The sequence below is a fragment of the Poecilia formosa genome, unplaced genomic scaffold (assembly GCF_000485575.1).
Source record: "Poecilia formosa unplaced genomic scaffold, Poecilia_formosa-5.1.2 Scaffold35, whole genome shotgun sequence".
Taxonomy (NCBI): Eukaryota; Metazoa; Chordata; class Actinopteri; order Cyprinodontiformes; family Poeciliidae; genus Poecilia; species Poecilia formosa.
The window spans coordinates 2516488-2540385 of record NW_006799974.1 but is presented as its reverse complement, the minus strand read 5'-3'; the positions used below and the strand labels follow the sequence as shown (position 1 = coordinate 2540385).

General features: G+C 38.1%; 1 protein-coding gene across 5 annotated transcripts in view; it reads left to right on the top strand.

Annotated features, from left to right (window-relative positions):
* The window catches only part of mid2 (midline 2), a 150592-nt gene that overhangs the window by 113891 nt on the left and 12803 nt on the right, over positions 1-23898 (top strand). For all 5 annotated transcript variants that reach the window (XM_007550380.2, XM_016670597.1, XM_007550379.2 and 2 more), the window contains 5 exons: positions 4911-5018; positions 9294-9442; positions 12021-12148; positions 12875-13018; positions 20233-20394. In XM_007550380.2, coding sequence (XP_007550442.1) covers positions 4911-5018; positions 9294-9442; positions 12021-12148; positions 12875-13018; positions 20233-20394 — 691 coding nt within the window. The remainder of the gene's footprint in view (positions 1-4910; positions 5019-9293; positions 9443-12020; positions 12149-12874; positions 13019-20232; positions 20395-23898) is intronic.

The following is a 23898-nucleotide window of genomic DNA, read 5'->3' as shown; positions in this document are numbered from 1 at the left end:
GCTCATGGCAGGAAAAAGAAACCCGATCAACAAACTTGTGGCAGATTATTGTAGTTCTGCAAGGACTTCATGTATTGTAGATGTGAGATGTGGGATATAATCTGTGCTATGCTTATGGTGATAAAAAGATGAAAAAATAATAATTTTAAAATATAATATTAATGCGGTAAGAAAGATATAAAAGAAGACTTGCTTTACAAAGGTAGACATAACGACATATGGATGGTAAACTACACTGTGCATCTTGCTCTACGTTCCTCAACCAGAACAAATATATATTTATTAGATTGAACCAGGCATGCACAGATTATTGTAGTCCTGTGGTGCACTGTAAAGGAAACTCTATTACTCCTGGAAGTCTTACAGTTTTTAACGAGGGAAATTAATGATAGAAATTTCCCACAAGATAGACATTAGTGTCAGGACTAGTGTCAGGACATTATTGTTAGTCCTTTGAATAAGCAGAACGACCACAGAGAAGATTGTTTCTGTAACTGCCCTGTTTCGATTCTCTATTTGTCATAATAATCATATTTCTGTGGTCTTTTTAGATCTATGAATTAATGCACTTGTAAAAAAAAAAAAAAATCCCCAAAAAGACGCCAGCAGCTTGTGACTCGGTTTTGGAGTGAAGTTCGGGATTAGGTTTTAGCTGGGGTCAAACATTTAGGGAAGGTTGAAGGGCTCTGTTTGTTTCAGTGAGTGTCCTTACAAAGATAGTAGTAATAAGTGTGTGTGTTTATGTGAATAGCTGTGAATAAAGAGGCTTAAGTGGATTGCTGGGTAATAATGAGCTTTGTGGAGCGATGAGTGGAACTTGGTTGTTACAGTAAGTAGTTTCATAAGCCCCTTTCAGACTTCAACTGAGGGTGTCAGTGTCAGGTCTCCATAAGCACCCAGTCAGCAACGTCCCCCGACGGCAATCTTATGTGGTCAGACTATGTGATAATTACATATCACTTTCAGTGAACTGGCTGAACTGCAGACAGACATATCAATAAAGGCAGACAAAGTTTATTTCTCCTTGACTAAACTGGGCATTTGTGTGTATATATATATATATATCCAACATTTCATGGTACATGATTTAAAAAGCCATACTGATGGAAACCATCCACGGTGATTCATTTCTGCAGAAAAATGTGTCAAAAATGTGTTATCATCATCATCATATCAATAGGCAGAACAAGATAGATTGTTATGTTTCAAAATGCATTCATGCTATTCATGGCTGTAATATATGGGTCCATTTGGCTGGCCTCTTTCTGTAATGGATGTCCACATTATGGTTTAGATGATAATAGCCAAAACAGTCAAATACACAGAAAGTGCTCAAAATAACATAATATGAGAAGAGTGAAAGGAGCAATTAAAATGGCATTTTCCTAAAATGTGAATAAAGTGTTTAGAAGCCTTACTGGAACTTTTTGACAACGCAGTAAGAGAAAAATGTTAGAAAAGCTATTCCAGTCATTGTAAAGCTGGTTTTTCTTATTGTTTATTGTTTTGTTAATACCTGTTCAGGAAAGAGAATCCTGTTGTGTAAATGAGGCCTTACGAGCAGCTGTAGGGAGAAAAGTCATTTTGTTTTGGCTTTGGAACCGTTGCAGAGCTTTTATGGTGGCTGTGCTGAGGTTTACAACTCACTAAAGGAAAAAGCCTTCTGGGCCACGTTTAAAACACTCAGCACCCATTATTCCAGCAAATAATTACGCACTAGAAAGTAAAAGATGTGTTGGACATTTATATTACTTTGGACAATCTTTTGCTTTTTCAGTCTGCTCTCTAAAATGGAGCCTATTTTAACTTTCTACAGCTTCTACACTTATAAACATTTTAAATGTACATGTAATTCCAGACATATTTAATTGTTTCAGGAATGTATTTATTTATTTTAACAATAATGCCTAACGACTTTTGAAACATTGGAATTGAGTTTTTCTGAAAATGTAAAGATTATGAAGAACCATTAGAAAGGAATGGTGAATATAGAAATGCTAGTCTTGAACGGTTCAGTGTTTGCACTCAATGCTTGGTCTGGGCTTTTTGTGCATGAATTACTGCATCAATGAGGCATGTGATAGAGGAGATCAGTTCATGGCTCTGTTGAGTTTTTTTTTCCTTGCTTCTTTATTGGCCTTCAGCTCATTTGCATTGTTCTGGTGTTTCTCATCTTCCTCCCGACAATAGCCCATAACCTCTGGTGGTCAATCAGCCCAGTAAATCCAATCTAATTAAAACCAGGAACTGTTAGTTTTGGCAGCGAGGTCAGGTGCAAAGTGCTGCTGGAGAAGCAAAACAGGATCTTCATAAAGCTTGTCAGCAGAACGAGGCATGTGCTGCATTTTTTAAATTGACAAAACACAGCGGACCAACACCAACACATGAAATCTTCCCTGACTGTAGAAACTTCAGTCAGCAAAGAGCTGACTGCACCCCTACACTATTCCTCTATACTCTGAGACCTTGTTTGACTAAAGAAATGCAAAATTTACTTTCATCATAAGCAGCATCAGGTCAGTTCTTCTTCCTCTTAGCTCAAGTAAGATGTTTCTGATGTTGTCTCTTGGTCAGAAGTGACTCAAAACAAGTGACAGCTGCAGCCAATGTCCTGAATCTGTCTGTCTATAAAGTACATATTCTCGATGCAGTCTGTCTCTGTGAAATCTGCCCCAAACACTTGAATTAACTGTTTTCCTAACTTCCCCCCAGGCTGCACTTATCAGTTGTCTGTGCAAACATTTTTTACCACACTTTTTTCTTCCACTAAACCTTACATTACTTTAGTAATGTAATTAATTAATGTAATGTAATTACTTTAGTAACCTTACGTTACTTTCTGAACAGCCAGCTTCTCTGGCAATGTGTGGAGCATAACAAAGAATGTCTCTATTAAAATACTTTTCATTGGTCTTAGTTGCTATTTTAGTTGTCTGAGAAACACAATTTCATGTTTCTGTTATATCTGTATGTGATAATCTTCAAAAATAAGCGATTGATTAATTTAACACTGTAACGAATGAAAATAAGTGTACCATTTTGAAATGAATTACTAAGTCACTTCAGTTATTTTACAGTTGTTTAATATCCACTTAAAGACCAACAAACAAATGTGAACAAAAATAAAATAAAAATTACAAATAATTTTATCACATCTGTAATTAACCTGACAGGATTAGTCTTTGCATTTTAGCAGCACACTTCTGGTCCCTTTCATTTAATTTTCACATTTTATGTTTTTTATTCCATCTTGGCTGAAAATTGAAGGTTTTCTCCTTCCAGACTGTTCTCCAATGTTGTATAAGTTATTATGAATTGGTACACAGCAGAATAGCCTCACGCATGGCTTGTTTTGACAACAAATACTCTAGGACTCAGTCAAGCAGTTAAAGCTACAATGCGCCTTGTGGATGTTGTGGCATTGGAGAACATCTTTGATGGCACGCGTCTCTGCGAGGAAAACTTTCTTGCTGCTTGTCTGGATTTTTTTGGACAGCTCTGAATGTGGCTGTTTAAACAGTTAAAGCCTCTATCTCTCACTGCACCGGGTTGCTTTGTTTCCCAAGTGTTCTTGAGAAAACTTTGTAATTTCTCTGATGCACAAAGTCCTTCTAACAGAATGTGGGTCGCCAGTCATCGTGGGGTAAAGATCTCAGCAGGGCTCAGAGAAGATGAGTGCAGCTTTTTATTTTCTGCTTTATTGCAAATACAGTTTCCACATCCGTACACCTATGCTGTGTTGTACCGTGTATAGTTTGAATTGTTTAATGTAATACAGAATTAAATTCATGCAGGAGACAGAGCGGAAATCAGATACAATCTCACCCAGCCATGTTCTGCTTCTCTGAGGAGATAGACGTGGACACTAACTCATATACTTGCACACATTTTCAGTACATTTTAAGAACCTGATATCTTTGACAGAAGCCTTACATTTAAAAAAACGAGAGGTGTAACAGTTGCACGCTTGCAGCTCAGCTTCTCATCTCCACTCTTCAGCAGTACAGTTAGATCTGTCCTTTTTTTTTCATTTAAACTCCTGCAGTAAGTGTTTCTGAAGCTTTCAGTGTAATTATATTATGTAGTTGGCAGACCTTTTGCTGGGGGCTCATTGTTGCAACTCAGCAAAAACACTTTTAGAGTTGGCTGTTTAAACTGTGTTGGACTCATACAGGGAAGTGATGCTGAGTTGCCTCGGCAGCTTTGGCCCGAATATAATCACAGAATATATTAAATTGGCACCATGTAAGCATATTTTGCCAGTAAATCCCAGACGGCTATCTGTGGGATTTTTCTTCCAGTGAAGATTGCAGGATTCCAAATAATCGGTCTCTTTTTTTTTTTTCCCCTAAAAGTACATTTCTACAAACCGGAGTTTTGGAATACTTTTTCAGGTTCCATAAAAGAACAAGTTGTAGTTTCATTGTAGCATCGTTGTAACGATTTGGGGAAACTGTGTAAGGATTTTCCTCCACCACTAGCTGTACATTTTACGAGCTGAATAGAACAAGTTTCTCTACACTGATCTGTCCTTTTTCTCTCCCCATCATGTCCGATGTTATAAACTTAATGTTCCAATGCTCTTTTCTCCCTTTGGACTAACATCAGTTTAGCAATATGTTGATTTATGGTTGTTCCCATGAAAACAATTAGTGAGTTAAATTGCCTATCATTGCTGCATTCGTCAGAAGTATTTCCATACCAGGTGCATTTTATTGCTGGAGGCATCCGCTCCAGGTGTACGGGTTGCATAATAAGTGAATGAAACCTTTGGAGATTTAAAATGATAATTTACTAAGAAAAACATTTTTTTATTATTATTATTTCCGACAGTGTAACGAAATGCAAGATGTGTGAAAGATGTCATATTTTTTTATTAAGTTTATTACCTTTTTTTATTTGTTGTTCAGGTAAATACTGCCATGCATGAAGCTAAGCTGGTGGAGGAGTGTGATGAGCTGGTGGAAATCATCCGCCAGAGAAAACAGGTCATCGCTGTCAAGATCAAAGAGTCCAAGGTACATTTTATTAGAATACTGGGATATAAAGTCAGAAAATTAAAGTTGTATGTATTTAGGAACATTGTGCTACAGGGGTTTAGGAAAATGCATCTTTAGTCATGTTTTATGCTTACATGTTAGTATGAATAGACTAGAAATTGAGAGTTTCACATAATTTAAACAGTTGTGCTTGCAGACGAGGCCACTAGCAGTCCTAGTCTGCAAGCACATTTTGGTTTTATACAAGAGAGTGCATAACAAACCAGAACTGCTGTGGACTGAATATATTTGTCAGGCCTCTTCTTTAGTATTCTACCGCTGAGATGCAGGCAGCTGACCTAAATGTAGAAAACTTCTGAACTTCACTCTTGGGTTTCAAAGGGAAGTCTAGGATTTAAAAAGAAATGTTTGTGGTCTAACCCTAACCCATGTATAACACGGCTCCTTTTTCTACCTGAGCTTTTAGGGATTCATGACAGAGACTCTCCCAGAGGACATATGCACGCTGCTGGTTGAAGTATTTTTAAGATGGCAGAAAAGTTATTATATTCCTGGGCACTGACCATAAGGAGAGAACTGGCTTGTTGGTGTGTACAGTTCGAAGACTAAGGAAGCGTGCCAGTGTATTCCTGGAGATTGCAGACAAAAGGCAGAGCTTCTTCTCCCAAGAGTCTCAGTCAGTCTGGCAGAGGACAGGAAAGGGAGGACGATAAGATACAGGTCAAAAACAAAGAAAATGTAAAACATCAGGAAATACCTGAAAGGGTCACGAAAAGGAATGAAATGCGCAAAGTGAATATGCCACATGAATACGCATTATCAGGGAAACACAGTTAGTCTTACATATTTGAACAAACCACTGATCCAGTTTTCTGTTGTAGGCAGTGATGTCAGGTACTCGAGTTCTTCTAATGGGCTCTGGATCTCACGAGGGTTACTAAGCTGTCATAGTCACAACTTGTCAAAATAAAACACACATACTCATAGTCTAATGTGTGTGTTTTAATAGTATGACTGGCTGTCTGCCAGGCGTCCTCTCTTCCTGTTTTTAATGTTTCCTAGAACATTAAACCAGGGAAGTCCCAATGCTGAGTTTTACTACTGACCCAAGTCACTTAAAACTCAACTAATATGGAGACCTGGTCCAAGACATTATTAAAATCAATGCTATTTAGGCTATGAGGTTAAGAAAACTGCTGTACTGTTAAAAATGTCTTGTATAGCTGTTCACAAATCTGATTCATCCAGCTTTAGTCGTCAATAAACTAACTTTTTTTCCATTTTTCCATTAGTGCCAAGGTAGTCCCTCCATGTTTACTGTTTTGTTGTGATATCAGTTATTGATCATAAGGATTTCAGTCTGGTTTTCCTTTGTCATATATTGATAAAACTTGCAGGAAACATTCTTTATAAAGTTAGCTCCTTGAATTAAACATTATACAAGTTATGAAAAAGTGCGCTCTGTGTATCTCCAGGACAGTGGGGGATATGTGAGCCAGGTTTAGGATTTTATTTTGAAGGTCACTGCAGATTCTCTGATTTCTCTGCCTGGGTGGTTAGATTAGTATTTTCATTTGTGCATGAATGTTTGCTCACGCTGAAATGATGCATACACGTAATTTAGAGTTTTAATAGAACGCACCGTCAAGTAAGTAATTCAGATCGCAGAGAGAGTTGGAGGGAGTAAAATACCAATTAAGTTTCCTAATATTGTGCAGCCACATTCCTAAGTATTTATTTACTGAAGTAAAAAGGCAAGTACTTAATTATCGCAAGATAATAAAAAGTTTCAGTTCTCAAAATGGCAGGTTAGATTTTATTTACCTGCCAGAACTACTGTTAGAAGCTGCCTCTGAGAATCGTTTTTAAAGTTTATTCTCACATTTTTAGCGGGTTTCGCCAATCTTCTGAAAATGAACAATCAGGTTTCATGTGAACCTTTCAAATAATTGATAGGATATATGTTGTAGACCAGGAATTGAGTTCACTCATAGTCTTCCGATATCAATCATTTAATAAGGTTTGAGCCCTGACTCCATCCCTGATATCAGGTTCTGACGTCCTATTTAGCTGCCTTGAATCAATAAACAATATTAAATTTCATGAAGAAAAGAGAACAAGAATATGCAGCTCTTACAGAAGCACACAATTCATTGATTCAGAACAATGAAGCAGTACCTCTGCAAATAAACATCAGCTGACGAATCATCTACATCCATTTATAAAATCAACTGAGGAGTGGAACACCTGTCTCGTACCTTGTAGTGTATTGATTTTTTCTCCAGGGCACTACTATTTGTTCCTCTTTATTTGGACAACTAAAATCCAATAAAGAACTTGAGATTTCAATCTAAATATAAAATGTGGGCTTATGAATTATTTTTTTGAGTAAAAGTAAGTAACATTTAAAGGAAGGCATGTGGAGGTGAGTATGCTGAACTTGTAGTGTAGAAATATATTACAGTTTAATGAACAATTGAACCAAGACTGGAAGATTTACTTTTAAACTTGATATACATTTTTATTTTTCACGTTTGGTTCCTTATTCATCTATCAGTCCAGAAGTGGAAAGCTGTTAGTGAAACAAGGACAAACATTAGCATTAGCTTAGCAACAAAATATTTATCGACACAGTGAAATTGGAGCAGCATTGTGCGATGTAATGATTGTGTGACCTTATATGGTCTATGCTTTTGAATACACAAATGAATAATATTGATCAAATTTGTCAAAAGCTTATTTCTGATAATCAATATAATCTAAATATTTACTTGTTTAAATCAATCAGACATTGAGAATATTGCAGTAATTTTCCACTTTTTTTTTTCTATTACACATGGACTCGTCTGTTTAAATAAAGCAGATGCTTGTACAGAAACGCTCTCAGTCTCGACCATATTGTCTATTATTCTGAGCGAGAGGAGTAATCATCTCTAAAATTGTTGTTCGCAGCAGATGTTGCCAAATAATATCCCATCATTAAGGCCATCTTGCTTGTTTCCAGTCACCAACCAGCTCAAATATTGTTCATGAGGGCCAAAGAGAAAGACTGGCTGAGACATCAGTAAAACACCCCATTAAGTCTTAAGCTTTAAAACTCGACACTCAGCACCTTTTATCGCCTGCTGAATAAAGGTGGATAATGATTCACTTCATTTCAGATTTATGTTTCTGACACCGAAGTCGAAGAGAAACATTTCACAGTTGATGCAAACATAGAGGTGTTTGCATGAATGCTATAGTCATACCAAGTATGACCCAAAATGCCAGAGTGGATTGGTTTTTAGCTTTTCATTGTAATTAGGACGTTTTCCATGGTAATGTCCAGTGGGAACAGGCTCGGTCCTGCATGAGTTTTTAATCTTCTCCTAACTAATCATGGTTACAGTGGGAAAGTCCCATAAAGGAAGCACTGTATTTGTGTATCTCTCATGTTGTTTACTCTAACTCTTGAACAGCCTGTGGTTATTTCATTAAGGGGGTTTCATCAAACTAAGTTCACATCCAGAGTCAGGAAATAAGCCTGAATGAAGATAAACAGATTGCTTTAATTTCAAATAAAGCTTGAATGGTTTCCTTAATCTCAATGGGAAATCACATTACAGCTTTTGAATGAAACGGCATTACAACATGCAGTAGCCTTTCTTGAACCCTGGTTTGTCTCTTGGTGGACAGAAAGTACAGTTTTTTCTGGATGTGAATAGTGATTGCCCATAATCACATGGTTCCTACCTTTGGTATTTTTATGAGCATCTGAAACCTTCAGACCATTGCTGTGGACATTGGTCGAAGATAAGGAAGTGATTGTTTCTTAACATTACGCTAGGTTACAAGCACAACAAATTTATTTTATGTGAGATTTACTTTGACACAAACTAGTATAAAATTGTGAAGTTTAAGGAATTAATATAAGTACTTGAAACTTATGTTTTATGCTTTACGCTACTATGATGCACCTTGTATGGTCCTTTGAAATGCTTCTGCTAGCATGAATGGTTTTTAGATTCGACACCTCCACAATGACAACACTAGAATCAGCTTGAAAGACAGATTGTGTACAGCTGAAGCTTCTTGCAGAGGTTTTGGTAGTCAAACATTTCCCAGGCAACACACTATAAAGTCACCATTGTTGTCTGCGTTTTCAGCATGGAAGAAAAACCACAAACAGTCTTGTTATTGTAACAGTGATCATAACAGAAATTAATCTTGGCAAGATTCGGTTTGTGCAAATGAACATAAATCTGTGTCTGCGTCAGAACGAAGCAACCTTAGCTGTGCTCGTGCTTGTCTCAGGTGATGAAACTGCGCAAGTTGGCTCAGCAGATTGCAAACTGTCGCCAGTGCTTGGAGCGCTCCAGTGCCCTCATCACCCAGGCTGAGCAGAGCCTGAAGGAGAACGACCATGCACGCTTCCTTCAGTCTGCCAGGAACGTGGCAGAGAGGTGGGTCATGACACAGAAACTCTGCACACACAGGAAGGTGGAAAAAGTAATAAATATTTAGCTCTATCTGCCAAAGGCAATTGGAAGATTCAATATGTGGCCAGCTTGAAAGCAGCTCAGACCTTGCTAAAATATATATTTTTTTAAGTGATCGTGAATACATCAATAACAATACTGAGCACATAAGCCACTGCTTATGTGAATAATAGCTGCACAGTTTGTTCTTTAAATCAACCAACATATTAATGCGACTCGAGTTCTCATTAGTGCATGTAAAACCGTGTCCATTGTCGAACCATTGCGACCAGTCATTCGAGGAAAAAAGAAGCTTCTGATACTGGGCATCTCCCTGCGGTTCAACTGGCTCATATTAGACCATGTTGTGGTCTAAACCAGTCAGAAAATAGTTCATGTTTACTGGACTTATTAATCATTTACCAGTCTATATTGCTTTTATGGAAAGTGATGAGAAAAGAACTAAGCCTGTAAAAATGCTATGTTAAATCCCTTGGCAGTAAAAACTTCTTGTGCTGCTGTTTGGTGCAATCAGAGCAAAAAGTTAGTCTAGACACCTAGTTACAGAAAAGTGGTTGTAAATTAAAGATAAAAGGTGGGAAGGAACTTTATTCAACTCAACCCGGGTTCTTTACGTACGTTCGTTGCTCTAGATCAGATTTTGTTTTGAATTTTCCCACAAGACTCATTTATAATGTATCTGAAAATAGACGTTTTTTACTTTTTAAATCAAATCTTTCACTCCAGCGTAACTTCTCCTTTATTCAGTTTTTACTTCTGAAATCCAGCTGAAGGGCTGCTGGTAAACTCACCATTGTATCGAACATACCTGGCTCCTGCAATCAATGTCAAGCCTCTGCTGAGAATCATCCATCATTTAAGAGCCAGCTCTATCTTCATTACCCACATCCTTTTCTCCCACCTTGAGCTGAGGCGTTTTTTTTTACTCCGTCTCACAGACAAAGATCTTGTCGAGAAGTCTTCACCCAGAGTTGCATGTTTTATGTTGCTCAGTCTTGTTGAACCCTCACCGATTTCACTGAAACCCATGAATTTGAAGGCCTAGAACTGCTTTGTGCTTTACTCTATAGTCTGCTGCGTAACTCTGCTGCAACTCTGGTCCCTGCCACGAGCTGCTCAATCATCCTCAAAGCAATCGCACCTTTCTGTCGAGCTGCAGAGTTGTGAGAGGTTTCAGTTTGTGGTGAGCCTCACCTCTGTTTCGAAACACAGCGACAGACAGGGCCGGCCCAAGCCTCCATGGGGCCCTAAGTGAAATGTGGTTTTGGGGCCCTCTAGTTCTGCTAGCAATGTGGACTGGCTGCAATCAGCAGCCCGATCATTAGATCATTCACACACCTGCTATAAACTTATTGCATCTCTGGCAGTGCTGTTTACAATATATACATGTATAATATAGGATACATTTATTGGCCAACTGATTTATCGACCAGTCGATTTCTGGGCGCCGACTTCCTTAATTTTGGGGGATCGTGATCGGCTGATACTTAGATGTGAAGCCCATCTTATCCCTAATCTTATCTTCGTCAGCAAAGGTTTAAAAATCAGCCTCTGTCCTTTTCTGCTCTGCAGTGAGAGGTTTGACTGACAGACCGACCCACCAGGTCAGGTCTGCACGTTTGCAGTCAACAATATTCACCCCACTGTTTCCAACTCACCGACTTTCTTTCTATATTTAGCGACATTTCAGACAAAAAAAAATTATATCAGCCAAAATCAAAATCAACTCATTTAAAGTTTAAACTCAGTTTCACACAAATACAAAGACCCTAGCATAAATGTCTGACTGTTGAACTGGACTGTTCCAGGTTGCTATCAAGCTAGCAGCTTTACTAATCTGTTACATTACGTTGCATTACATTATCAAGGCACATTAAAACAAACCTTTATCTTGGCTTTTTTCTATTCTTCCTCTTTCGTTTCTCTCTCCCTGAAGGATAAGTCCTTTTTTTGAGACATTGTTTTGCTAACTTAACTTCTGATAGGAGCTGCTTATTGCACGGGAGCTCATGTTACCGGCGAAGCTTGTGGTACCTACCATGGCCACCAGGGGCCCACAAGAGCATTTTTTTTTTCTTTTTATCCATAAAATAATGATTTCTACATACATTATCAAATATATATTTTTTTGTAAACACATCTCTTTTTATTGTGATGTTGTGTTTTTTTTATTTTATTGTGATATAGATTTTTTTTCTAAAAAAAATTAGCTTTATTTGTGTTGGGGTTCGTGTTCGTGGGGCTGTGGGCTTGTGCTTCTTTTTCTTTTGCCTTGGGCCGGCCCTGGCGACAGAAGCATACAGAACGTATTGCAGAGGTCTTCTTTGTGGATTTTTCCACACCTGTTCTTGTGTCTACCATCTCTCTCCTCCCATCACCTCGCTTCTGTCACTCCGCTGCTTCACAGCCACCTCCACCACCTTTCATCTTTTCACACTCCTCCTCTCTCCCACATTCATACACCGATGTGACCGCCTGAACTTTTGTATTTTTGCCCCTTTTGCTGATTTGTTCCCTTTCTTCTGTCCCTATCATTTCACAGGGTAGCTATGGCGACAGCCTCCTCCCAGGTACTCATCCCTGATGTGAACTTGAATGAAGCATTTGATAACTTTGCTCTTGACTTTTCCCGAGAGAAGAAGATATTAGAGGGTCTAGATTACCTAACAGGTAAGGCTTACTGATTTAATTTAAATACAATATTATTTTTGACCACCAGTAAAAGTTTCATTACAGGAGTGTCTACTTATAAACATTCTTTACAATGATGCTGTAAAATGCAGGGTGAATGTCCGTGAGATGCAGTGTTTGTTAACTGCGTTAGCTGAGCCAAAAACTGAACGGAAAATGCACATGTACTTTTGCTTGTGGCAAAACCACAAATAGAGCTGATTAGTTGTCTTCTTATAGCTTTCTTGTTTCTAATCTGACCTGGGGGGTCACAGTTAAGTTCAAAGCTATTAGTTGTCCTGTCAACATGTTCTCCCACTTGATCTCTGCAAGCTCCTCCAAAGTAATCACTGGCCTCTCGGGAGCTTCTCTGACAAATGCTCTACTTCTGAACTTTGAACTAAATATAAGTTTATGCAACATTTTGAGCAATGTATCCTTTCACTTACATTTTACAACTGCACTACTTGTTGGTCTACAATGTAAATTCCCTGTAAAATTAACACACATTTGTAGTTGTGACAGCTCAATGGGTATGAATACATTTTTACGGGATTGTCCAGTTTAGATTAACTCTTATTCACAGACTGATTATAAGCTGTCAGGGACTTCCTAAGTATCAGTAAATATCTTCAACCTATTCCTTTGTCTTTTTGATCTTTTAAAAAGAAGCATCACTTAAAAGTAAATCCTGATTTTTTTCTCTCTCTCTCTCTCCATATGTAGCGCCCAACCCGCCATCCATCAGGGATGAGCTGTGCACCGCCTCCCATGACACCATCACCGTTCACTGGACGTCAGAAGACGAGTTCAGCGTCACCTCCTATGAGCTGCAGTACACCATCTACACTGGCCAGACAAATTTCATCAGTGAGTCGAGAGCACACACTCAAACACACACGCATTCAGACAAACGGTTTTGTTGAAGAGAACATGTTTAGACTGTAGAGCCTATAAATGACTATGCCGCAAACCAGAAAATGTTTCCCGGTCGGATAATGTTATGGCTGAGGAGATGTAGTCAAATGACAGGAAGAGTTTATGTTTCGTAATAGCAACACTTTTTGTATGGCTTACAAATTCCAGGGAACCTGCAATTAAAAAAAAATGTAGAGTGTTTTCAAAAGACAAAAGCTCAGTTATAAGAAACCGAAGTTGCAAAAATCAAATCAAACCCCTACTCACCTGGTACCTGAGCTCCTCCAAGGTCTGTGTTTCATTCCACTGCCACAAAAACATAATAGACTGTAAATCTGAATGTTTTTTATTTGCGTTTCTAAGAGTTTATAAGACATCAGTCCAGAGGCTCACACAGGACTGTTCACAACCTCTAGATGTGAAAATGCTGCGTCAGAGTTTGAATGCCTAAAATCAATAGAAGTGAGGTTTTTTTTTTTTTTTTATCAATATGCATTGCTAATAGAAGAGAGCTTGGTCTCTGCCCACAGCAATTAGCAGATCCCACTGGTATTCTAGCTTGTAACTGGAACCCATTCATCATGGGAGAGTCGTCATTCCCAGACTGGAGTTTCAACTTCCCAGGCAAGTCTAATGGGAAAAAACCAAGGGAAGTTTTATTATGCAAGTGCCTGTTAATTCAAAATTCAAAGTTAATTTCTTTATCAGTGGAACAAATACACAAACTTATTTCTCAGGGGATTTTTTTTTTGTTTGTTTGTTTAGGTTTTTTCTTTTTTGTATTTTCCAACAAGCATTGCTGAATGGTAAATTAAAGATCCTCCATATTATAGAAACAGGTTTTTTTTTCAATGACAGTCTTACAGTCTTCCCAAATAAATATCTTATTCAGCCTCGATGATTTAAGAAAACAATCACCCACTACTTTACAAACACTGTGCACGTTTTATTTCCAAAGGGGTTCTATTAGAAGATAAAGTAGATTCTGAAGTTAATCCCTAAGAACCCCAGACAAGCAACAATTTGTAATTTCTGATTTACTATGACTAAGCTAAACTGCAAAAGCAGAAAAGCTTACTGTAGAGGAGTAAATATGTGGGAAACCGCCAGGTGCTGCTAATCAGAAGCTCCTAATTAACTAATCATCAGCAGGTGTGAGTTCATTTACAAAAGCAGGAGAAGTTCTTTTTTTCATTCTGAAGTATATTTGTATGTTAATATAGTGCTATGGAAGAATGCCAGCAGTGTTTTAGCTGTTGTTTCTGATCGGTTGATAAGATTCGGTGGTTTAGATCTAATACTGTTGACCATGTGTTAGGAGATGGTCCGCCTGCAATCTCAGTCCAAAGTATGCCTGAGCGATGCTTAGAGATAGTCCAATAAACCTGAGTGAAATCTCAGAGTATGCATGTCTCATTTTAAGTGTTATAACATTTGGAAGGGTTGTTGAAGAGAAAGTGTTAGAACATACCAGAAAAAAAGATTGGTAAAGGCTAAAGTAATCTCCTTTAGGAAGATTTTTTTTTTTCAATATGGAGCCACATGGTTGTTTTCCACACTGAAAGTCAAATGTACCTGCACAAAAATCCTTTACTGGTTGCTTTTGAAAGATATTTAATTGTGATTTATAACACAGTTTCCAATATCTCAATCTTCCCAAGTCTTACAGTTAAGAGCCATCCTGGTTTTTTTTTTCTTTCCCTGAAGGTTTTCATACCTCATGGGATGTAGAAGTTGGGTCATGCTGTCTTATGAACTGTGCCTTTTGCAGGATCATCCAGGCATAGCAGTAGAAAATAGAGCTGGCAATTAAGGTCAGATTTCAAAGAAAGCTGTAGTAGGCAGTGTCAAAACTCTTTCGCCCCCCCCAAAAAAAACCAAGATTTTTTCTTTGCAAACTTTGGCCTCTACATGTGGTATGCCACAGTTCAACAACCGTTTGCCTCTTTGTGAGGAATGGAGGCGGGGCTGGGGGTCAAAGTTGATCTGCCACTGACATCCTAACAGACGGGTGTGTATGAAGCCAGACAGCACAGTGAAAACAAACCCGATCCAAATGCTGATGCCGTTGTCACTCAACTGATAACACAACACCGGGATGGTATTTACAGGGATGACAAGCAAAACAAAGGTGATATACAGCACAACAGCTGTGTGAAAATAGACTTATGTCTTCCTGACTCATTCAGTTATTGGCCAGCTGTCATCTGGGATCATTAAACACACACGAGCATTTTCAAAAGTTTCAGTTTTATGTGGAGCACCAGTAATTAGGATTCATTTTACAGCCACAGGAGCTGGACACCTTCCAGTAATTATGTTGATCATGAACTCCTCCTTACAGCAGAGAACTGCAAGTTTAAATGTGAGGCCATCTGCTGAAAGCTGTTAATGGGATTGTAAAATCATATAATTTCTAATAAAAGAGACTTAATTGCAACCTGTTAATGCTGCGGGTATTTTCAGGTGTCCTAGGATCCTGATCCTGATGGTTTTTCACACAAAGGTTCCACATTGGTATTAAATATTACTGGCACAGTTACTGACCTGTTTGAACAAAGATGAATAAAGCAAACAAATTGCTCAGCCATTTTGTTTACATGCTAAATGTTTAATAGAAATTAAAAATTTCTGTCCAACGATGACTGTTTTTAATAGTGACAGCCATTCTCAATAAATGTAAACAGGAATTGTGATTCTTGATTTACAGTATCTGCTAAAAGTCACATTGAAACTGAATGCAGCATAACAGATAAAGTTTCATTTTAAAGAATCTGACAAATTATTTAAAATATTTACTCTAAGTTACTCTTAATCCCTAATAAAAGAATAAAATTCTCCTTTATGCTTTCCTTGTTTATTCTAGGTTTCAGAAATCCGAACCTGTGTTGTAAATAATTTAGTGTAAAATCATCCAACTCATATTCAGTCTGCTTTTAGATTTTTAACCAATGCAGTCCAGATTGCATTAAAAACTGTGAAATGTGACTTTAATTTAGCACCATCTCAGGAACCCTGAGAGAGGCATGAGTTTCAGAGTCATCAGCCAATCAGGTTGTTTAGCCATATTTCCTTACAGTGCTTACACTACACAACAAAATGGGTGTCCTGTGGAACGGGCATGTAAATAAAAACATATTTTGTGCAAAAACAACATCACTTGTTTTCCCCCCTGGAGTGCTTGTGCCTTCCCGCCACCCAGTGCCTCCCGTGGTGGGGAGCCATAGCGGTCCAATCAAAAAACTGCATTTGGAACAGAAACAATGTTCTAAACGTCTTCTGGAATAAATGTAGTTCATGTACTGCTCTCCCAAATAAGTATGTTTATGATGCCCTTCAGTGCTTTTATAAAGTGCAATTGTAATAAACCAAATCTTAATCAGTAGAGCTGCCGGCCTGAAGCAACACGCTGGAGCTTCATTAGATAATCGACACTAAAGTTGGTTTGCTTTCAGAACTTCTATGAACAGAAAGAAAAGAATCTGCTGTGGGGGAGGAAACAAATATGAGACCAGGGGAAAATAATGGATGTATAGAGCTGGAGAAAATTACCACTTACCAATATGAGGAGGCTGTCATTAATGTACATAAATATGCACATTCATGCATGTTCCCACACACATACACACACACACCTGTGCCTCTTTACTCTTTGATCCTTTCATTATCTCTTCCACTCTCTGCTCTGTAGCCTGACATTTCTCCATCTAACCATGCAACTCAAGTGCCCTCGCCATTTGAAACATCAGGATACATTTCAGCCATGAAACTCCGAGTGACTCAGAAATTCAGCGCTTTGCTGCCACAGAGTCCTCGGAGATTCATGGTGGAAACCGAGAAAGAGAGAAACCCATTAAGTCTGCCATGCCACTTGAGTTCTCCAATATAGCTTTTCTCTTAAACTTTCCAAGTGGCTAAATGCTCCCAGCTGATGTCCATCCACAATCCCTTTGCCCCGGGCTTCAGCTCCTCAAGGGAGGTAGGAGTCGGGTCAATGTGTCAAAACATCGTTTTACAGTAGAAAATGGTTACAAAATAAGGTCAAAGAAAAAGAAAATGTTATCTGTAATCCTGAGCAAACACACACACACATGCACGCTCGTGCCTCAGGACAGTTTTTAGAGAGGCCATTTAACCCGACAGTGATATTTTTGATCTTCAGCAGGAAGCCGGAGTACCTGGGGAGAACGTACACACGTGAGGAGAAAACATGTCAACTCCATGCAGGAACACCCCAGGCTTATATTCAAACCTGGGGCCTTCTTTACCCAAGGGGAAAATTTGTAAAACGTCAAGCGGTCTTTCTATTTCTGCAAGCTGCTGTAGCATGAAAAGAAGAATAACTAAGTTATGCTGTGTTGCTTCTAACTGTGGTCTGTGAAACGTGGAGCACCGTGTGGGCTCTTGGAAAGACGCAGAGATGGAAAGGGAGTCGAAGTTGATGCGAAGGGAGGTTTTCGTAGCTCAAAATGAAAATGCCGTTGTCACTTAGTGGATAGAAACCAGTACGTATCTTAAAGGCATGACAAGCAAGACGAAGGTGGCATACAGTGCAAACGCTTCGGGAAAACGGGCTCATCTCTTGCTGTGTCATTCTTTTTTTTTTTTTTTTTGCCAGCAGATATTTTGGTTATCAATTAAAACCTCACTTTATGAAATATTTCTCAGTAATCTAGGGGCCTATAGCGAGGCGGTGTTAATGGCCTAGTGAGTTAGGCTTATGTTCTCAATGATTCATATCAGTGTCGATGGATTTGTTGAATTATTAACATAATTACCGGTGGAGAAAATCTGAATCACTGTGGCCGAGCAAGCACAGTGTTTTCCTCCAGAAGGAAGTGGAAAGGGTGACACGTCCACGCTCACATGCAGGCACACTGTTAACTCTGTGTTGCATCATCAAAGACAAACCCACTTCCTTTCCCAGGATACTTTGTGCTGCAGTTCCCTCCTCACAGGCACACACACATACAGTACTGGAGAAGTACACGTGCTTGGTGTTTGGATGCACATTGCTCTTTTTTTTCTCTATTTTCTCTTTTCTTCTTTATTTTTGCACATTGCTTTCAAGTACAGCTTTCTTTAAAGGAGGAGCACTTCAGTCAGGAAACCTCCTTGGTGTCTTCTGACCTAATTTAGCAAAAATAGAAACTTTTGAAATCAGAAGTGTTAGCAAAGAGTTCAAACGTTTAATCGTTCCTCTCTACTCCATTCTTCTTTTATCTTTTGAAGGCCTACATAACATTATCTATAGGAGATGCTGACAAATGATAAATTGTGCAAAGGATCCCTTGATCTGTGGGAAGGAGCAAACTGTAAAACTTTCGTGCCTCGTTCAAGTTTGACATTGCATCTTTATTTTCTTCCTCTATCATCTCTAAAGGAAGGTGAAAACCCCTGCATCCTCCTTTGCCCAGATAAAAATGTAGTTTTAAGAGACGCCCCCACACCCCAACCCGCCTCTCATTCATTCTTAAAGCCGGCTAACTTTTAAAGGCCTTATTTGCGTCCCATGAAGTATGTATATTTACAAGCAGACTCTCTGCCATTACTTATGCATGCTGTTTCCATCTGGCTCAATAATTTACAACGCATCCTAACCAGAGGGGACAAAGTAAGTATGGTCCTGAGAGCTGTACCCCTCTCAGAGCTTATATTTCTCTGTAATTGTGCAGGAGGAAAGAAAGAGGAGACAGTTCATCTGGTAGTTATTTCACTTTTTTGACTGCTAAAGTTTAAATGAGCTGCCAGGATTCTCTGGCTCTTTGTGTGAGAGCTCCCTCCAGGAAATTTGCTTTATAATCCTCATTTATTGTTGCTACGGCCACATTTACTTTCATGTGTGAGATTTATTAAAAAGTAAATGTTTGTCAGTATTTCTAAGCAATGTAACCTATTTTCATGAACGGCGGTGCGCTACAACTTAATGCCACAGTGCGGTTTTCTGTATTAAAATAGATGCATAATGCAAGCACAAACTTCACCATTAAAGGAGTTGTTCTTTTATGGTTCATCCAGACCTTTTATAACTGATGCTGCAGTCAAAACGTTTTTAAAAATGTTGAGTATGTTTGTTTTATTATAGTTACGTCTTTGGGCACAATATGTAACTTTCATTGTAAAATAAAATCTCATCTTATTTTTAGATTAACATCTCAATATTTCTCTCAATACATATAAAGTGCTTTGCAAAGGTATTTTTTATTTTAATGGTACTTTATCTGAGAAACTAAAATTCACTTTGTTATGTGGGGTGAAATAACGATGCACCTCACTCTTACCACACGATACTCGGCATGAAACATGGTAGTGGCAGCAGCATGCTGGGAGGATGCGTTACATCAGCAGACACACGAAGCTGTCGAGAGTTGATTGGAAGACACGTGAAGCTGCATAAAACACTACTTTCAATTAAAAATGCTCCAGAACAAATTGACAGTATGGCATAAAATCATATTTTATGAAAAAGAGTAGCCTGTCGCATAACAGTGCATCAGTGAGATGTGAAATATTTCCCCTTACATTTCACCAAAAGACAGGGAACATGAACAACCCTTTAAAAGTTACATTCCTCCTTAGCTCTGAGCTCAGATTTCTTTTTTCTACTTACAAAGGTTCACATCTCAGACACCAAGAGGACTGTTTGCAACAGGTGGATGTGGCGCTAACCTATGATTACTAACCCTTCACTCTGAATGAAAGCATCCACCAGCTGTGGTCATGTTGGTATTACCCCTGCTCTCGTACATTTAAGCATTAAAGGGTATCACGCTCTTGCCTGGAGGCGATTACTTATAGTACCTTTGATACTTTGAACCGATTGTTCCTTTTGCCGTATGGTTTCAGCTCAGTGAACACACTGGATTGCCTCCTGGGTACTTGTCGCAATAACTCTGTTAGAATTGTAATGGCATATATCTGTAGGTGCACATAAATGTTGCATAACTTTTAGGAATCGCCTCTTAATGTGCAATAACTAACTCGAGGTTTTCAGAAAGAAAATATCGCTCTGTTCCAGTTGGATATGTGGGAGAATGTTTCTGTTGCTGTAACCATCAGTAGAAAATTATTTTCAGCAAGACTTTGTGCAACTTTCAGACATCAAGAAAAATTTAATACTTATCCACTCTGCGTGTGTGTGTGTGTGTGCGTGTGACCTCCACCAGGTCTGTACAACTCAGCAGACAGCTGGATGATTGTACCGAACATCAAGCAGAACCACTACACGGTGCATGGCCTGCAGAGTGGCACCCGTTATATCTTCTTCGTCAAGGCTATCAACCAGGCGGGAAGCCGCAACAGTGAGCCGGCCCGCCTCAAAACCAACAGTAAGTCGGAGCACATGTGACACTTCTTTGGGTTTTCTATGAATATTTACAAGCCTTGTTAATTTTGTTTTGGATTACTACTCCCGCTGCAAGATGTCTTCTGTCTGTGTCATTTGTGTTTAATAACTTGCAGACGCTCACAAGCGTTTCTCAGAGATCCGTGTTTGATTAATAAAGAGTTCGGAGAAGTTTTGGATCAGGTCGATCCTCAACAGATCATTCTTTAATCTTTTGCTGAGATACATAGTAGTTGCTATGAAGGAGTGACATGTGTCCAGTTTGACACATAATGGTGAAGCTTGTAATGTTTTGTGATTATATAAAACCCAGTATGGTGTGTAGTAATTTTGTGTTACATCCACTTGAGCACTTTTTTTATTTTTAAATTTTTTGTTTGGGCGTTAATCGGAACTAGTGGCAATGCAAAACATGCTCAGCAGAAGGATCAAGAAAAGAGTGGGTGCAGAGTTCCTCATTTTTTCCTGTTACTCACCGATACTTTTAGTGAGTTAGAAGCAGATTCAGTGTTTTTTTCCTATCACACCGTAATGGATGTTGCACGATCCACAGTGGTGCTGTATTACACAAACAGCACCTCAGTATTTACTCATCCTGCAAAAACGGCTGCTGCATTTTAACGCTGAATCAGACAAAGTTGTCTTTGCAGCATTATCTATTTCTTTTTGTACCAGGACATAATGTGGGATAGATATTTTCTTTCTAACGTAAATGTTTTTATTGATGTAACAGCTGCTCCCCTGTAAATTGCAGATGTGTTTTTGGTTTTTCTTTTATCTTTTTTTCTCCCAAAAGCTGTTTTGCTTCCTGCAGAATTATGATGCCTTTGCACTGAACTTTTTCTTTATACTTTGTTCTGCGTCCACCGCTTGTTATCAGTTTGCAGGATGAAAGACTGAAGAAGCAAAGGAAGTAAAAACTCACAAACTGTAGGTCAATAATGTGCATAGATTCAGAAATACTAACAGTCTTTTGGGTGTAGTACAGATGGAAATTGCGTGCTTCTGTATAATCACTGAAAATTATAATATGATAAAAATGATTTCTAATGTGCAAGAAAACCCCCTCATCACTTATTTTTAATTACAGGGAAATAGCTGCTCATGACACATTATGAATTAATATTATTGTTAATAGACTCTGCCTATGAAACCCAATGTGGAATATATACATCGGAGAGGTAAAAGCCAGACTTGCTTCTGTCAGGAACCTGTCTGTGGCATTTAGGATTAACTGCAGTGGGAAAATGCTCAGCTTTGTGAAATGGGTGTGTTGGAAACTGTCAAAGTGAAGGCAGGTTTTCTCCTTCCTCCTCTGACAAATAATCCTTCTTTCCTAACCAACTCTGTTTTGTCAATTCAGCACAAACTTCTTAAAGACCTTTTTGTTCGTCATCATTCATTTCATCTCATTGGTTCAAGGGATTAGTATCAATGACTTCAGTCGTTATCGACTGAGAGCAAGCAAAGGAGGCACAACTGCACACTAACTTCTGTAAAACCTGTGCAACATTCAATGACGCCACATAAAACGGGGGTGAAATGTGGTTTTGTTCACATAACAGCATGACATTATGGCAATGTCATTATACCACTCAAGAGGATTGAGTCCCTGGAGAAGTAATTGATAAAATGTACTAAGTAACAGCACTAATTAAGTAGCTGACTTTGTAATTGAGGTCATTTTCTGATGTAATTCTCAGAAGTTTATTTGCTACAAGAAAAAAACAATCAAATAATTATATATATGTCTGTAGCATGAATGTCAAAAGACCGGAGTGTAAACATCTTGTCTCTGTTTAGCCTGACTATATTGCAAGACCAAACACGTAGCTTAATTGGTTTATTTGTACATCAACTCTACAAAGTAGAAAAAGAAGGGGTGTTTATCAAGGTAATGGTCGCAGATAATGAAGCCTGTTTCAGAGCGAAAACTCAATTTCTCAAAGGGAACGTCAAGGTCTTTTTTGGCAGTGGAAAATGTTATTTCTGGTTCTTTTTTCTCAATGCACCTGGACCCTTTGAGTTTGCTCTATGTTTACTTTTTCTGCTTTGATATGCAAGATATCTGTAATTTGAAAAACCTTATCATGCTGCAGATAATTTTCACAAACATCTGACAGTAAAGAAGATATAGAACTTCGTTTCATATCTTAGGTTGATTTTATTTGTTAAGAAATTGCCAAGAATTTCTGTCAGAGTTCACATCCATTTATTTTCATTTAGTTTTTTGTCTGGAACAAGAAAGGTTGTTGATAAATGTTACGACAAAAAACTTTTCATAAACAAAATAACTCTAGCCTGGCTTAATGGAAGATGTTAGTGTAATTACAGATGTAAAACATGAGAAGCTATTATCCTTCAGCTCTGCTGCCTGTGTTCAAAGTAACAAGCTGGTGGGAAATCACACTCTACTTAGCACACGGCTTACAACAGTTCATCATGCTACCTCAAACCTCATGGATATGTGAACATGTAACTCTTAAATAAGGCAGTCTTGTTTCTAAAATTAGGTTTGCAAAATCGTTGTTAACATTTTATTCTGCATGAATCAGAATTTAATAAAAGTATGATTTTGGCCTAGCAGATGAAACAGTTGGAGATCTCAAAGTCCATGTAGCCTTATTCTTTGAAATTGATCCATACATTTGATTTCTAAATGACTACATATTGTAATGTCCGCATCATGCTTTATTAAGTGCATGCAGTGAAAACTGGAATATGTTTTTCGAACAACTTTGTCTGGATTATATGTCTAGGCTAAAATAAATGAGTTTCTAAAATACAAAATTAGGCCATTCTAAAATTTCACAAGTGTAAGTTTTAGCTTTCGGAAAGATGGCTTCACATTTGACTCTAGATACTTTATCAGAAGAGTTTATAGCTCAGGTGAAATCTTTAGTTTAATTTGGGTCTTTATATTATTCTCTTAGTATCAATAGTCTTTGTCCTTGTAGCACATGTAAGCAACTGTTCTTCCTGTCATGAAGTTCTCTAAATTAGAAGTGTAGCTTTTGGGTTTTTGATGATTGGATTTAATATCTCTCTAAAATAAAAAGAAAATATATTTGTAACAGAAATTTTTATTTTATTTTATATCTTTCAAGAGAAATGACCTTGTTCTATGAATGCTTTACTTAATGTAAATTCTGTTCTGCTTAAGAAATGCAAGATTTGCTTAATTGTTGAAAAAAATGAAAGCTTTTGGTAGGAGTCTAATAGTGAAGGGAAATAAATGACACCAGGGACAAAAAATTGATTAAAAAAAAACTAGTCAAAACATATATCAATAGTACACTAAAGTTACTGAAAAAATATTTACCATATGGTTATATAATATCCAGTACAAATATGGCACAGTGATGATGGATAATTCCCACTCCCTACTTCTTCTTGTACTCAGTGATGCGAAGGGAAAGCTTGTCCACCCACAGCCAACGTGAGTCGAGATTATGAGCCTGTGATTGTCAAACAGCTTTTTCCCAAA